The sequence below is a fragment of the Trachemys scripta genome, chromosome 10 (genome assembly GCF_013100865.1).
Source record: "Trachemys scripta elegans isolate TJP31775 chromosome 10, CAS_Tse_1.0, whole genome shotgun sequence".
Lineage (NCBI taxonomy): Eukaryota > Metazoa > Chordata > Testudines > Emydidae > Trachemys > Trachemys scripta.
This window is the reverse complement of record NC_048307.1, coordinates 72,903,836-72,920,432: the sequence shown is the minus strand read 5'-3', so window position 1 is coordinate 72,920,432 and position 16,597 is coordinate 72,903,836. Positions and strand designations below refer to the sequence as shown.

At 41.7% G+C, this 16,597-nt stretch overlaps 1 protein-coding gene across 5 annotated transcripts in view; it reads left to right on the top strand.

Annotated features, from left to right (window-relative positions):
• Window positions 1-16,597, top strand: part of AKAP13 (A-kinase anchoring protein 13) — a 339,157-nt gene that overhangs the window by 141,706 nt on the left and 180,854 nt on the right. For all 5 annotated transcript variants that reach the window (XM_034783693.1, XM_034783692.1, XM_034783688.1 and 2 more), the window contains one exon: window positions 10,638-10,821. In XM_034783693.1, coding sequence (XP_034639584.1) covers window positions 10,638-10,821 — 184 coding nt within the window. The remainder of the gene's footprint in view (window positions 1-10,637; window positions 10,822-16,597) is intronic.

The window sequence follows — 16,597 nt, the reverse complement described above, 5'->3', positions numbered from 1 at the left end:
TGGGACGGCGAACCGCAGCCAGTGGGGGCCACGATCAGCCGAACCTGCCACGTCAGCAGGTAAATAAAACTGGCCCGGCCCGCCAGGGTGCTTACCCTGCCGAGCCATGTGCCGAACGTTGCCGACCCCTGCAGTAGAGGACTGGTAAGGTTTGAGCCCAGGTATTCGCACCTTTGCTACCTCTACACTGCAAAGCAGGCTTGTAGGTGGGCAGGTCATCGCTCAACCCACGCATCCATCCACAACCTAGACAAGCTCACCAGCTCGGAATGTAGTTGCTTACTAGGTGTGGGTTTAATGGCTTTGAGTGTGGACAATGGAGGGTCTAGGCACTTCTGCACACCTTCATCTGCAGAGAGCTTGCAGCATAGACAGAGCTATAGAGTCCTTGCCAAATATTGAAACAGAACTACGAAGACCTACCTGTTTACGACAAGTACACCTGCTTGGAGCCCTGTGCTCATTGGGTGTCACATGGGAATTGGGAGGACACATACAGATTCACGGTGCATTATATTTTTTGTAGTGATTTATGGCATATGCCTGCCCACAGAGAATGTGATTGTGAGATCTGTACTATATTACTACGTGAATTCCCTTCTCTTTATAAAAAAAAAAAGGGGAGGCAATGAACCCTTTGCATGTGGTGGAACATGAATTGTTCTGTGCAGACTAGCATGGCAACTTTGTTCTCATACAGCATGGTTTTCTGTAGTGTTTTGCGGTTGCTGCTCTCGTGTCTTTCAGTGAATAGCTGACCACTGTTTGGTTTTATTATAAACATGTATGCCTGGGCAGGCAATTGAACCAAGGTTAGTAAATGTTCACAGTTTTGTACATATTTGGTGGTTTCCGCATTAAAATTCAACCACAGAGTCATTCGCTTACAGGTAGCTAACCAAGCAATGCTGCCATTTCTTTCCTCTACTTGCATCGGTCCTACATTCTTATTGTGGTTTTGTGAGAATTTTTTTATCCCCCTCTCAGTTTAAAGATAATGCTAACACATGCATTTACATGCTCCTGTGTAAATAACAAAGTACATTTAACAGACTAACAGTGGTCTTAGCCAGACAGTCGAAAATCATGTTTGAATCATTGGTGACGTAGGGCCTAATTTTCAGACATACTGGCAACCAGTCTCTCTCTTCGACTTCAGTTGCATTCGTGAGAGTTCAGCACTTGTGAAAATCAGGCCCATAACATTTAAATTGTTCTGCTTAAGAAAAACGATTGTGTCAGAAAGCCATGAACATTCAGGGCTGAATGGCACCTGTGGAGTGCCTGTTACAACCTCCAGTAAACAGAGAGGAGCTCCTGGTGGCCATCAGTGTAATGGGACCTTTCTGAGAGGTGTCTGCTGGGAAGTGGGTGGGAATGATGTTTGTTAACCTGAGATAGTATAGATGAATAAATGAGTTTTATGTAATGGGATTAAATGTGTTTAGCAGCCACACAAGCATTCCCTTGTGATGAGTCCTCCTGCACTTAACTGTTTAAAGGCAGTTTATTGCTTGCTTTCCTGTCTTTGATCCTTCCGTAACTAGCCTTTCGTCTAAGAAGCTGTGCCTTTAACATAGATGCAGTACAAAAGAAAGGATTTTTTTTATGTGAATTTGGACTAGTAGTTGTTGGATGCTACCAGTGTTGTTGGTTTTTGTTTGTTTGTTTGCTTAAGCTCCTGAAAAGCAGGACTGATAAAAGCATCAACCAGCTCTTAACTGTAGCCGTTTAAGAGGACATGTCTCTAATTCAGAGATGATTCTATAATCTGACCCTTCCTGATTGTGTCTAAAGATAGACAAGAGAATGAAATGACTCATACTTCCTATTAAGAGCAATTAAGGAAGTGATGCAGTAACTCAGCATTTCTATAGAGGCAGAATTTGGATATTGGCCCAAAAAAGAAAGTAATTTTAATTAATTTCAACCTGGCCTCTCTCCTCTCCTCTCTTTTATCCCTCACTCACCTTTCTTTTGATCACTTTGATCTTTCTCCACCATAGGTTAACTTAAAAGTTTCATTAAAAAAGATTACACATTAATTATACATAAATTATGCATGTCATCTGAAAATATTGCAAATTAACCCATTCTTATTTTTTAAAAAATGCTGTATTAGTTTTTTAAAATACAACCCCCCCCCCCAAACTATATGATAAAATTAAAAAAACGTACAGCCCCAAAACAAAATATATTGAGCAACACAATTTAATTTAATATGTCAATCAGTATTCCACACATTAGGTTAAAGAAAAACTTAAATAAAATGTCGGGTTTTTTTAATTAATTGATTTTTTTAGAATGTTATGTACATCTAGCACAGGGATCGGCAACCTTTGGCACGCAGCCTGCCAGGGAAATCCGTTGGTGGGCTGGGCCGGTTTGTTTACCTGCAGCGTCCATAGGTTCAGCCGATCGCAGCTCCCGCTGGCTGTGGTTCGCTGTCCCAGGCCAATGGGGGCTGTGAGAAGCGGCGGCCAGCACATCCCTCGGCCCGCACTGCTTCCCGCAACCCCCATTGGCCTGGGACGGCGAAGTGCGGCCAGTGGGAGCTGTGATCGGCTGAACCTGCAGACGCAGCAGGTAAACAAACTGTCCCAGCCTGCCAGGAGCTTTTCCTGACGGGCTGCGTGCCAAAGGTTGCTGATCCCTGATCTATCACATCACTAATACGAAATCCCCAAAACCCAGCCTGCAGTTACAAGCTCACTTAGGCCCTGATCCAATGCCCACTGAAGTGAACGAAAAGACTGGCTTTGACTTCAGTAGGCTGTGGATCAGCCCCTTAGCCCCTGATCCTGCACACGTTTAGCGTTATGCACCATGAGTAGCCTCACTGCTTCAGTGGGGTACTATTCACAGTGCAGAAAGCTGCTCCAGGGGGAGGGGGAGTCAAGTCTTTGCAGGATTAAGGCCTTTGATTGTAAAACCTTTGGGGGGGGGCAGGGATTATGTCTTCATATGTTTTGTTCAGCATCTCACACAATGGACCATGGGACCTGATTGGGAACTGTAGATACTGCAGTATAACTAAGTATCGTTAATTATATCAATAGCAGTTGTAGGAGAAACAGGGGAACCCAGCTCTGAAGCCTTCTTAATTACAAAGGTTTTCAGTGCAACTCTAAATTGTTTATCAATGGCCTTATCTTGTAACCTATTCCTAATGTCCACTCTCATTTAAGGCAGTGTTCCTGTCCAAATTTCTGATTTGTTCCTAATTTTCTCCTCTTATTTCTGATCCTGCTTCACCAGGAAAAGATATTTAGCAATAATCCTTTCAGTAATTTTGAATGCTACGGTTTGAATGCACCTGAAAAATATTTTTCTCTCTAGCATTTATAAAAACTCAATCTCTTTAGCCTTTCCTCGTGACAAATGCTCTTAAAAGGTGTAATCATGTTTCATGCTCTTCAAGTCAGTACTATATTCTTGAGAAAAGGTGGCACAATAACTTGCCACTAAGCTATAGCCTGCAGAACCGATTAGAAAGTAGGAGAGGGACTGTTAATGCACAGTCCTGTGTAAGTTTTGAGCATGAGTTGGTCATGTTCTTGCAAAATGGTTTATTTTTGCAATCACAATTCTACTTCTGCCCCCCACCAAATGGGCTTCCATCTCAGAATGCAAACTATTCTCCTGACATCAGCCTTGCCAGCTGCTAATTGGTAAGAGTTGTGTAAGCACTAGACAGCCTGCTTTCTGGTAGTGAAGGAAGTGCAAAGAAACAGACTCACAACCAGACCTTCTGACATTGAGTAGATCAATAAATGAATTGATTCCCTCCCCTTCTTCCTGCACTCGGCTTGATTCGGGAGGTTTACAAGCAATTTAGGTGCAGCCTTGTATGTTTGATTCTTGTTTCTATCAAATACATTTCTTGTAAGCTATATGTGCAAAGATTTTTCACAATATTAAAGGTTTTCTTTCCATTCTGATGGGTAGTAAACTAATGACAAAGATCTAACCCTATAGGTAAAGTCTGAGAAATAGGGATATTTTGCATATTGACTTCTTTCAAGTTAGTACCTTCAGTAGTACCTTCAATAGATTCGTAATACTTCTGGAGATTCCTTGTGGTTACTGAACAAGGTAACTCCTCACTGAGAGGATAAGGGAAAACCATTCTGAGAGCCAGACAACGTTCCTCTTTATAAACTACAGAACACTGGACCCTGGTTGTGGACTGCTGACTCAAAGCCTGTACTTATTTGACAAAACACTTGAACATGTTTTAACTTTAGGCACGTGCTTAAGTCCCATTGACTTCAAGTGATTTGTATCACTTTCCAGGAACTCTGCATGATAAATGTTCATTTGCAATATTTTCTTAAGAAAAATGCACAGACTGATGCTGTGAGATAGCCAGGAAGGAGGGGGAAGTCTAGAACAAGATACTTTAACTTTTATTCATTCTGTGCGTCATCTGAAATTATCCAAATAATTTGTTTGACTAGAATTGCATTAAGCTTTTGATAACCAAGCATACAAATTCACCAGTATATGACTGTCCTAAATCACGTAAGCGCATAATGCAACATTAGTGCCAGAGTGGCAAGGAGATACCCCTTTAAAAGCTTTTGTTTTTAAATACTAGAGGGAAAGAAAATCAGAAGAGACAAGAGTATGAAGATGATATGGGGAAAAGAGAGAGGGGAATGTTACAAGGCTAGAATAATGAGAATCATTTAGAAGCAACTGACCCTTGTCCAAGTGCATAAAAGAGGTGTGGTTAATATGACCAGCAAGATAAATTTTATGGGACTTGTTGAGTCAATCATCTGTGTGAATGTACTCAAAGTAAAGTGCTAATAAAAGGTTACCAGATTTAAATGTCCTTTGTTAGATTATGCAAAAGCAAATATTTGAATACAGCTATTTCCAGAATAGATTATACCTATTGCTGTATGAATGGCATTGTCTTGATAAGAATAAATTCAGCCATCAGTAAAAATTAAAAGGAGATAATATGCAAACACAGTGTACCTCTCTACTGTTACATTTGCATCAGCAAAGTATGTGCTGGTGGCATTGCCTGATTCGAAGCAAGAAGCAACTGTGGATTAGGGGTAGAAATTGGGATGGGAATTGATGGGCTGAAATCATCCTAACCTTATTCCCACAAAAAAGGAAGGGGTCTTACTGAGATGCTTGTCTTGATTGTGCCTGTACAATCCTTTCTCAAGCTGAGACAAGAGAAGTCTCTCTGGTGATACCACTACGCTACAGAAGACAGAATATTGTGGCAGCAGTAAAACAGACGTGGGTAGTGGTTGAAAGGGACGGTGGGCTTTCTGGATCAGTGGTCGTTGTTCATATTGTAATTGGGTTCTTTCAGGTTCAGAGGCTTAAATCTATCCATCTTCCACATGTTTTGATAGTTTCCCTTGACCCCTTTCTTTGGAGTAGCTACCAGTAATGCTTGAGCTTTAACTTCAGACTTTCATATTAATTTGCAGTCCACTCCCTCACATTCACCTTTTGTTGTATGTTGCAGTAAAATAACTGTGTGGAATACATCATCTTTCCTGTATCAACAGCATAGCATTGTGCACATGGTCTTATCAGTTCAAACCAGTGAGAACCTGGACAGTGAAGGAAAACCTTTTTCGGAAGAAAATGCAAGATATCTTCAGCAATGGGAGGAGAAAGCGGGGAACTGGAAAGTTGCAAGCAAAATAAAATTCTTTTTTGTACAAGTGGTCTCTGCCCCCTAGTCCATCCATCCAAAATCTACTGCTCAATAAAAGATTCTGTGACTGAGATATCAAAGCCACTCCTAATTCCCTTTAAAATAAGTAGGAATTGAGGCATTTCAGTCTCCTACGCTGCTTTGAAAATCACAGTTTATAAGATTAAAAAAATTACCCACAAATCAATTATTTTCAGCTGAGTTGGTGTTTCATCTCTCAACACTTTAAGGCACAACGTCCCTCTGTCTTGACCCTCCTCTTCTAATGTTGCCGGTTCAGGTGGTCATCTGGGACTTACTGATCTGTGATGATAACATGTTTCCATTTCCCTGTCCCACTGACATGTGAGGTTTGAGCTGGGTGAGAGGGCAGCTTCCCACAGAGGGAGGGGTGCAGGGGTGGAAGCCAGATTTGATGGGGAGTTCCACAATCACTCACTCTGTACCTCTTCATGGGAAGCGTGGGTGGTTTTTTTTCCCCCCTTCTTTCAATCAAGTTCATTAAAAATGAAGCTCCTGGCTCAGGGAACACTGTGTATGTTCTCAGATCTGTCATATTCAAGCGTTTTCTTCCTCAGTGGGTATTTGTTACTGGTTAAAAGTACCTTAAACCTTAATCCTGTCAGTTTGCAAAGTGAGTTTGACAGTTTTCCGTGGAAAGTTGATCCTTAGTTATCCAGCATAACTGCCTGCTTATTTATCTGCCACAACTGCCAAAAACAAAAAAAAACCCAGCACTCTAAAATCTTGCATTCCTTGCCAGCTGGATTAAAGTGCTCTTTCATTATGGGGCACTAATCATATGTTTTGAACCTTGCCTATTACTAGGAAACATAGAAGGAACAAAATAGCCTTGACCTCCCAGTATTGCATGTACTTTATTTCTGTAATTCTCTAATTGCAAAGGGCTTTGTGTTACCACTTTATGGGCTGCTTGGTGATTCTGCAGACCCCTGCTAAATTTCTGCTTTCAGCCATTTATGATGGAAAACAGCTACAGCTAATCCATGCTAAAGGTTGTGTAACTCTTCCATGCTTGGGATGGTCATTCTGCACCATGCCAACCTGTTCAAACAAACCTCTGCCTGAATTTCTAAAGTCCAGTGCCCTAAGATTCCCTTGTTGGTAGGCAAAAAAAAAAAAAAAAAGGTTAGAAATAGCTTCATTTTTTTGCCTTTCCCCTTTTTCCCCATTCCTCCGAAGGTCTGATGCAAACAGGCTATAAACTTGCTTTGAGCAGCCGTCACAGTGACAGATGCGTTTTTATTTTGGGAAGTTAATCCAGTTCACAGATGGCACATCCCTTTTAACACAAGCCATGTAAGTTCTGTATCGTCTGTCGCTGAAAATGTGTTCCGCTCAGACTCCTGCCCTGAGCACTCACAGTTGTTGCGTGTACAGTACTTTGTCTCTTGGCTGCCATCATTCATACTTGTCTCTCTTAGGATGGCTTGATGCCAGTTCACACGGTAGTCAGATCCTCAGGCCCTGAGGCTGGATGGTGAGTTTTTTTGTTTAATGTGCTCGACACGGCAAGTGCCATCTCTTCTGGTAAAAGACTGCACTCCCTCATGTTGGTACTCAGAAGCATTAGTGTAGCATACAGTATATGGATCCTTGCGTGTAAGGGTAGTATCCAAACACAGGAAATACACAAATCCAAGGTCTTCTATGTGACTTGCTGCTTGGAAGACGGTTTGTATTGTAATAAGTTGGGTACAATTTTCAAAAAAGACTTAAGTATGGAAGAAGACTGTTATTTTTAAAAATGGGACTTGGGGTCCTAAATCACTTAGGTGTTTTTGAAAATTGTACTCTTAAAAAAAAAAAAAAACAGATAAAAACTGTCTTCAGAGAAGTAGCATAGATGCCCCAATTCGGTACAGGAATAAGCTATACTCATATGATTTTATACCACTGTAACTGCATCCACGGTAGGAGGATTGTTTTGCTTTATTATACTAGTGCAGTTAAAGTGGTACAATATTTATGTGTAGACAAGCCCCTAGGAAGATCATTTTTGAATCTACTGTTCTCCTCTCTGGAAAAGTTTGTCCTACAGCAACTTTTCTATTGTCTCCTCAGGCCCCGTTTCCCTTCCCATACAGTTGGCCATTTTTTTCCCCTGACTTAAGATACCTTGTCTTCTCATTCATCTCTAAAGTGCCATGCTGTAGCATGTTCTACTAATGTTCCTCTCTTCGCTCTTTCACAGGCTACAAATATTTTGTCTAACAAGCTCGGTTATGTCCTTCCTGTAATCAGCTGGAACCACCATTCAGACATGATTTTGCTTTACTCTAATCAGGAAGAGGCTGGGATTGGGGTAGTGTGTAGTGGATGTGGGGGGAAGCGGAGGAGGGAGAAAGCAGGTTGGCAAAGCCCTAATTCGGAGTTGTATGGTAGACTGTGCCAGGAAGCTTTTGGTACTTGAATACAGATTAGGCTCTGCAGGAGCTGAGCCAGCCAAGAAACTCAGCAAAAGCTACATGGCAAAAAGCAGAGAAATCACTGTTTTGTTTTTTTGACTAAATGCCTTAATGATGTCCCTTAAAACCCAGCTGAACAAAGGAATTAGCAGTTTGTACTGTGGCATCCTTCAAAAATGTGCTTGAAAGAAATTACCTCATTAAATCTTAGAAGCATTATGCACTCACGTTATAACCTGATCTCTTGGTTTGGTTGTCGACCAAATAATAAGTGTATACATTTTTACTACAATATTCAGGGTGTTTCGCTGAATCTATTCATGCAATTGGTTTACTGCAGTGTAAAGAGTGCCTTTTAAAGCTACACCAGTCAATGCTGAAACCCTTTGTTAATTTTCAAGAACAAATGTTTAGGGTTTTTTTTTTCTTTTTTTTTACCTCTTCTTGCAGATTTTAAAATCCAAATATCCATGTTCTGGGTACAGATATCACAAATGCTTTGATCTCCAAATACTGTATTTCAGTGTTTCCCAAACTTGGGACGCCGCTTGTGTAGGGAAAGCCCCTGGTGGGCCGGGCTGGTTTGTTTACCTCCCGCGTCCGCAGGTCTGGCCTATCGTGGCTCCCACTGGCCGCGGTTCACCGCTCCAGGCCAATGGGAGCTGCTGGAATTAGCGGCCAGTACGTCCCTCGGCCCGCACCGCTTTCAGCAGCTCCCATTGGCCTGGAGCAGTGAACCGCGGCCACTGGGAGCTGCGATCAGCCGGACCTGCGGATGCGGCAGGTAAACAAACCGGCCCGGCCCGCCAGGGGCTTTCCCTGAACAAGCGGCGTCCCAAGTTTGGGAAACACTGCTGTATTTCACAGTGTATCTGGAGCTCATTTCTGGTTGTTGCTGTTCAGAGCAAGGTTCTAGGGCTTCAGTTCTTTGAATAAGGGTTTATTTTTCAGAGATGAAAGCTTAGACACAGTGTTTTTTTAAATCAAATTATAAGACCATGATTGTTAAATGTAAAAGGCGGGGGGCGGGGGGAGGGAGTACACCCATCTTACAAATACTGCTACTCAGAATTATACAGCTTCTGTGTAATGCTGTGTCTGCTGACATGGGCACTGTAAAAGCTGGGCTAAGCCCTAATCAAATCAGAAAAAGAAAGTCCTCACTTTTTACTTTGAGAAAGTGTAGACTGTCCTCTTTTTATAGCTCCTCCAGATTTATGTCTTCAGTTTAGCATTTTTGCTGTGCCCAGGGAGGAATCTGTGTTTTAAACACCAAATTTGGCAGTGCCAAAAAGTTAATTCAGTCTTATGTGGGAGAAAAGTACCAGTACGTACAGACAAACACAGCCTGCTTGAACTTACTGAGCTTCTATTTAGAGGTAGTTAAATAGTCTACATATCAAGTCCATCTAGGAACTACACCCTTTCTCATTTGCTTCTGCAGTAGGTCTGATCCTGAGAGGTCCTGAGCACTCACAACTTCCATTAAAATTACTGTGGTAGGGCCCTACCAAATTCATGGTCCATTTTGGTCAATTTCAGTCATAGGAATTTAAAAATCGTAAATTTCATGATTTCAGCTATTTAAATCTGAAATGTCATGGTGTTGTAATTGTAGGGTTCCTGACCTATAAAGGAGTTGTGAAAGGATCGCAAAGTTATTGTAGAGGGGTCGCGATACTGCTGCCCATACTCTTGCGCTGCTGCTAGTGGCGGCGCTGCCTTCAGAGCGGGGCAGCTGGAGAGCGGCAGCTGCTGTCCAGGAACCCAGCTCTGAAGGCAGAGTCGCTGCCAGCAGCAGTGCAGAAATAAGGATGGCATAGAATGGTATTGCCACCCTTGCTTCTGCATTGCTGCCTGCAGAGCTGAGCCCTTGGTCAGCAGCCACCACTCTCCAGCCACCCAGCTCTGAAGGCAGCAGTGCAGAAGTAAGGGTGGCATGGTATGGTATTGCCACCCTTACTTCTGCACTGCTCCTGGCGGGGCACTGCCTTCAGAGCTGGATGCCCAACCAACAGCCGCCCCTTTCCAGCTGCCCAGCTCTGAAGGCAGTGCAGAAATAAGGGTGGCAATACTGTGACCCCCCCCCCTAAAATAACCTTGCAACACCCCTGCAATTCCCTTTTCGGTCAGGACCCCCAATTTGAGAAATGCTGGTCTCTCCCGTAAAATCTGTATAGTATAGGGTAAAAGCACACAAGACCAGATTTCACAGTCCGTAATGCCCTTTTTATGGCCATGAATTTGGTAGGGCCCTACACTGTGGTGATCCCCTCGCTCTGAAGTGCAAGCCTCCCCTGAATGTGATCAGCCAGTCTTTGCATATGTTTTTCCAGGTGCTTCAGTGTTTGGGTTGCCTGGCTTTTTGGCTCTGAGAGACTGCTAGTTTTGTGCCAACCATTGTACTGTATTTTGCATCAGTGTGGCTCAACTCCAGTAGCTAGGATGTGGGGAAGTGGCATTCATCTAATCCATAATCTGCACGTTTCATTTTCTTTTCTCTTTCTTCCCAGAGAGTAGCCCCCGGGAGACGTTGTTGCATTTTGCAGTGAGGCTGGGCCTTCTGAGGTTGACATGGTTTCTGCTACAGCAGCCAGGTGGAAGAGGAGCTCTTTGCATCCACAACAACGAAGGGGCTACACCTGTGAGCTTGGCCTTGGAGCGGGGCTATCAGAAGCTACATCAGATTTTGACAGAGTAAGAATAATTTTTCTGAGTTTCTGTGTTGGCTTTCCGTCCCCTGCAGCATCCTTGCCTGTATTGTGCGTAGTTATTTGAATAACACGAATCCAAGTACCCCCAATTAGGTGCAGTTTTTGTTGTTAACTCTTTATTTTTGCCTTTGTTGCTGGAAAGGGTTGGACAGGACCTCAAGGTTTATGGGAAATGCAATAGTCATGTTATAGTCTCATTTCTGTTTTTGTTGCACAGTCTTCTGTTTACAGCTGTCACGTCATTTTTTGTAACAGTGTTAGAGTTAAACCTTATGCAAACACAAATGAAAAAGTTTTTCCTTGCACAAGTGCCAGATCCCCCAGTGGAAAGCTGATATTGGGAGTTTGGGTGAGGTTTTTTGTTTTTCTTTCTATTAAATAATATTCTCTACCAGTTTTTGCTTAAAACAAACCATGCTGATTCTATAGAATAAAATATCATTATTTATGGAAAAGATATGTAACCCTGAAGGTCTGGATTGAAATTAACTTGTGTGTTTAAAAACAAAATGAGAGGTTTGTGAAGAAATACTGACTAGTCCCAAGTGACCAATCATGTATGTGTTTTCACGTTATTTTCTTTATTGAAGTGCTTTACAAGAATGTTTTGGAGAACTAGAAGTTATCAAAAATAACAGTATATTGAGAGATCTAGTTTTGAAAGCCAAGGCTGATAACACTTATTTAATCTGTTTGCTTTGAGTGGAAAGTTTGTCAAAGCAGGAGAAAAAGTTTTAACCAGTTGCACACTTAATCTATATTGTTATCAATTTTTATTATCTTGATATCTTGTCATCTTAAGCTCTTCTGTCATTAACTTTCCTTTTCTGCTCTGAATTTTTAGACTCCTTTTAAATCTGCATTCAGTTGCCCAATGCCATGTATTGTGTTAATGTTATTAAACACCAGTTCATGTTATTGGGCGTAATGTCTTTGTTCTCCATTATTATTACTGCTACTATTGTTGTTGTTGTTGTTGTTTGTTGTTATTTTAGGAGATGGGGGAGAATAATTCTCAAAGCTGAAAGTCAGTCTTGTGATCTATGTTGCTGAAGTCGTTGAAATTAATCTTCCATCACACAAGTTTCAAAATTTTCTATCAACACCATGTTAAAGTAGAGAGAGAGGGGGAAAAGAAACTGCATTAAGCTTTCATTTAATACCCATCATCTGGGAATAATATGGGGTCATGGTGGTAGGCGTTACACCCACTTTCCCAAGTGATCTTTTGATATATGAATCATTCTGTGACAATGTTCAATCCCCATAATTCTCTGATACCCACACACCCGTGCCTGTATACTGAATTAAAGTTGGAATAAATGGATCAATCCTATAATGTGGTTAGTTAACCATGAAATAAGGTGAAACTCTCCTAAATGTTTAGATGGTTAGCAACATAACAGGATAGTCAAGAAAGACAGGATGCAGTCAAGAAAATTACATCACTCAAAACTCGGTTGTATAGCTTGCAGCAAGTACCGTAAGTACTGTTATTACCCAAATAGGAGTAGAGCTGGTAATTTAGTAAAAATGGGGAAATAAAGCTATTACAACAGCCGCGCAGTGTACTTGAGGAATATTTCACAATCGGTTCAAGTATTGGAGTGTCAGATCTCTGTTGGAGAGAAAACTAAAAGTTCTGAGTCCTTGGATTTCTGGCAGTATCCCCCTAGTATTACTGTTTTTCCCTGGAAAGTGATTCTGACCTAAGACAAAAAGCTTTGTGATGGCCTTGTAGTTCACCTGTGAAAATAAAAGACCAAATTTCAATTATGCTACCAATATGATCTGAATTCCTGTTATCCATATTATTTCCTCAAAGTATTACTTAGCTTCAGCAACAAGATACTGAATCCCCCTCTTAGCCTGACTAGTCAGGACATAACACCTGTGGATATATTATTATTTGTACTACCGTAGTGCCTACGAACCTTAGTTGTGGACCAGGACCCCTTTGTGTTAAAACAAATAATACAAAAAAGACAGTCCCTGCCCCGAAGAGAATTAAGGCCTTGTGTACATGGAGGGGTTAGTTTGCACTGAATTGACACTAGTTGGCATGCAATATGTAAGCCATACGAATAACCTGCACACAGGTCAACAGACTTGGGCTCATGTTACTGTGATTAAAAATAGCTGTGTAGATGTTGCAACTTGGGCTTTGGAGCCTAGAGAGGGGGATAGGCTTCAGAGTCCAAGCTCCAGCCCCAGCATCCGCACAGCTATTTTTAGTGAGGTAGCACAAGTCCTATCAGCCTGAGTCTGTTGACTTGGGCTTGGAGACTCACTGCCACTTGCTGTGTAGACATATCCATTGGATACATGGCGTGGGCTTGACGTGTACTAAGTGTGTTGTATTCTCTGATGTTATCCTTTGGTCCTTTTTGCTTTGCTGCTGAGCTGTGTATGTTCTCGGATTTTTCTCACTGCGTGTTGTGAGATGCTTAGTGGAAGCCAGTGGAATTCTGGGACGTGGTCAAATTTTTAAAAATCCCATGATTCCTCTCTCTCCGTCCCTTGATTCCTCCCTGTTTATGAAAAAAGCTTTTCCTTTTTAAGCTGTTGCAGTTCTTCATGAAAACAGCCTTAACATTTTCTTTCTTATAACCCCTGGATTCCTGGAGAGTTGTTGCTTTCTTATGTTAACTGGTCCCTGCATCATCTCTCTTGATATGAGAGGTGTAAGCACAGATTCTTCAAGAGTGAAAGACAGAACTGGATTAGAACAGACAGCCCACTAAAATGAAGTGGGATCTTTCTGGGAGTGTGATGAATAAGTCATAAATCACCCCTGAGCACCTTTGTTTTATCTATAAATAAGGTTTGCAAAATAAACCTGGCCTTTCTCCTAGTGAAAATGGAATAATCTATTGCCTGAGGCAGTGATATTTTCCAAAACATCCCATTAGGATCCTCTGTTACTGGAGCTCATCCACATTTGCTAAGTATCTATTTACTAGACATTTTAAATGCATCTCTCTAATTTGCAGGGTACAAATCAGTGACCAAATAATGATCCATCCCCTTCTGAAAACAGCTAGGAAAATAGGTCGGCCTTGAAAGCCAGCTGTCTCTTAGAGCAGTGGTGGGAGTGAATTCCAGATTCAAGGTCCCTTCATTGAGAATGGTTTGCCAGTAGCCCTTTCATGTTTAATTCTGCCCATTGTTAGCTTGAGAGCCTCAGCTAACCTCAGTGGCCATGTTATCATGCAAAGGGAGAGATGACCTCTAAAGGAATGTGCTTCCCAGTATGGGTAAACAAACATGCTAGCTTTGCTCAACCTAGTGCACTAAAAATAGCAGTGTGGCTGGGGTGGCACAGGCAGCTTCCTTGGGCTAGCTGCAGGAGTCTGAATCTGCCCAACCCCCTGAGTATGTAGGCGGGTGGCTAGCTCAAGCAGTGGTCTGTGCCACCTTGGCCATACTGCTGTTTTTAGCAAGCTGCCTCGAGCACAGCTAGTGTGTGTTTGTCTACCCAAGCTGGGAGGTATGCTCCCAGTTGCTGTGTAGATTATACACTAAGAGCCAGTTCACTCTGGAACATAGGGGTCGCCTGCTTCCTGGCAGTAACTTGGCTGTGTAAGAGGACAGCTGCATTTTGCACTAGCTGATGTTTCCAAATAGAATGCAGTGTGGTAATCCAGGTCCATGTTCTTCATTGCTTTGTGAAGCAGGTATAGGAGGAGATTCCAAGGACTGTCTGATATTCAGTTTGCCAGTTGATTGAAAGCCCCTCCTCTCTTTTGGGGGGTGGGGGAGGAATTGGGTAAGAAAACATATAAACATGTTTAAAATTTAGCAGCTGAGATTGTGACTGGCAAAGACTAGAGCAGGGGTCGGCAACGTTCGGCATGCGGCTCGCCGGGGTAAGCACCCTGGCAAGCTGCGTGCCAACGTTGCTGACCCCTGGACTAGAGCAAGGGGAAGATCACCCAGGACTTCTCATTGTATTATCTCCACTTCTTTTATTCTCCTTGAATATGTTCGGTAATGCAACACAATTGTTGTTGATTATTTTTAAAATCTGACATACTGTTGTGTGTATGTGTCTATAAACAACCTAACAATGCCACCTTCATAATCGGATTTGCTTCGTAGTAGCCTAAATCTCTTAGTCTAATGACTGAAAAGTGCAAAAATCTTCGGTGAGCTACGCATGTGGAAACTCTCAGCAGTCAATCATGAGTGTGGCACCATAAAGAAAGAAGTAGGTGAGAAGGATGAAAAGACCCACAAGGAAAACACTTTTTTTTTTCTGTCTGGCTCTTATTTTTGTATGCCTACTAGAGAAAGGAGAGATTCAAAGCTTAAGCAATCACTAATTTCTCCTAGAAAACTTTGCAGGATTTTCATTTGAGTCAGTTCTGCGTCTGTGGTGTTATCACTGTCTGGTGGGTTTCTTCCCTTCTCTATTATTAATAAAGTCATCAGTGCAGCTAAGTGATCATAGGGAGAGTATTACCCTTCGTTAAAATGTTCTGATAATAGCCAGGTGGCTCAGCATGTGAAGATGTAAATCAGTGTGCAGAGAGGCAGGACAAAGTGTGGTTCTTATTAGAAAATGGATGTAATTTCCAAGTTCATACTGACCCAGACCCAGCTAACATAAAAGGAAAAAAAGTTGTTTTGTGAGCATTTTTTGCAATCCTTGTTCTAAAATACATAAGTGATGAGGTCTGTGCTGTTTCCCAATGAGATGCTTTCAGTAGTGCCTCTGAGATGGGTACTCTTCTAGGTATCTGTACTTGAGTACATGCTTAATTTTAAATACGTGGGTAATCCCATTCCTATTTAGCAAAGGATTTAAGTGTGGGTTTAAAGGTAGGCATATGTATAAATACTTCGCTGAATAAGGGCTTTAACTGTGGTCAGGGTAGAAGCTGAAGACATTCTCTTCCCCTCTCTCATCTCCAAATATAACAACAACAATAACAAAAAGGAGGATAAGTAACTTGACATTTTCATTTATTTTCATGGCTAGGTAGTTTTATTAAACTTAACCTATTCCTAGCAGGAAAACTGCCTACTATGTAAATGCACTCCCAGAATTACCATTTATACGCATGTACTGATGTAAGTGCCTGGCTTCATATCCGCTCCAGGTTTGTGGCTGTTATATGTAAGCAGGTACTTCTTCTCTGACAGGCTGAAATATCTTTGCCTACATGCTTGTCCTCAGCCAGATGTGAACTGATATCTTTGAGATGAAAGGTGCCATGTTCTCCTAAGGTTGTCTCTTATTGATCCTTCAACTAGGAGGAATGATGGTGGCAGAGTGAGATGCATAAATATTAAGCACGTTGACAGGACTATACAAAGCATCTCAATTACCAATGGCTAAGAGCGACCATAATTGGAAAAGAATGGGGGTTGCTTTGAGACTCGTGCCCTTCTCCAAAGCTCATGAAATGCTTCCTCCTTCTGATAAGAATATCAGATTTCTTTCCCTCCCAGTGTTGTCTTCTTTCACTAGACGACTACTGATTTTCTTTCCCTTTCCTAAAGTTTTCTCAGTAGATTTGATATTACAGGAACACTGTCCAGTTTTAAAAAAAATACTAAAAAGTAATTGTCTCTTTGTATTAATATCACCTTATATTATTAAATTCAAAAATATTTTTAAAATCTAAAATCTTATTCTGGATGAAACCATGCAGAGGCATTTGGTAGAGTTTACCATAATGTCAGACTGGCTGATGAGTTGAGTATTAAACTGAGCTGACGTAAATGTCCATATATTAAGTGGATATGCACCA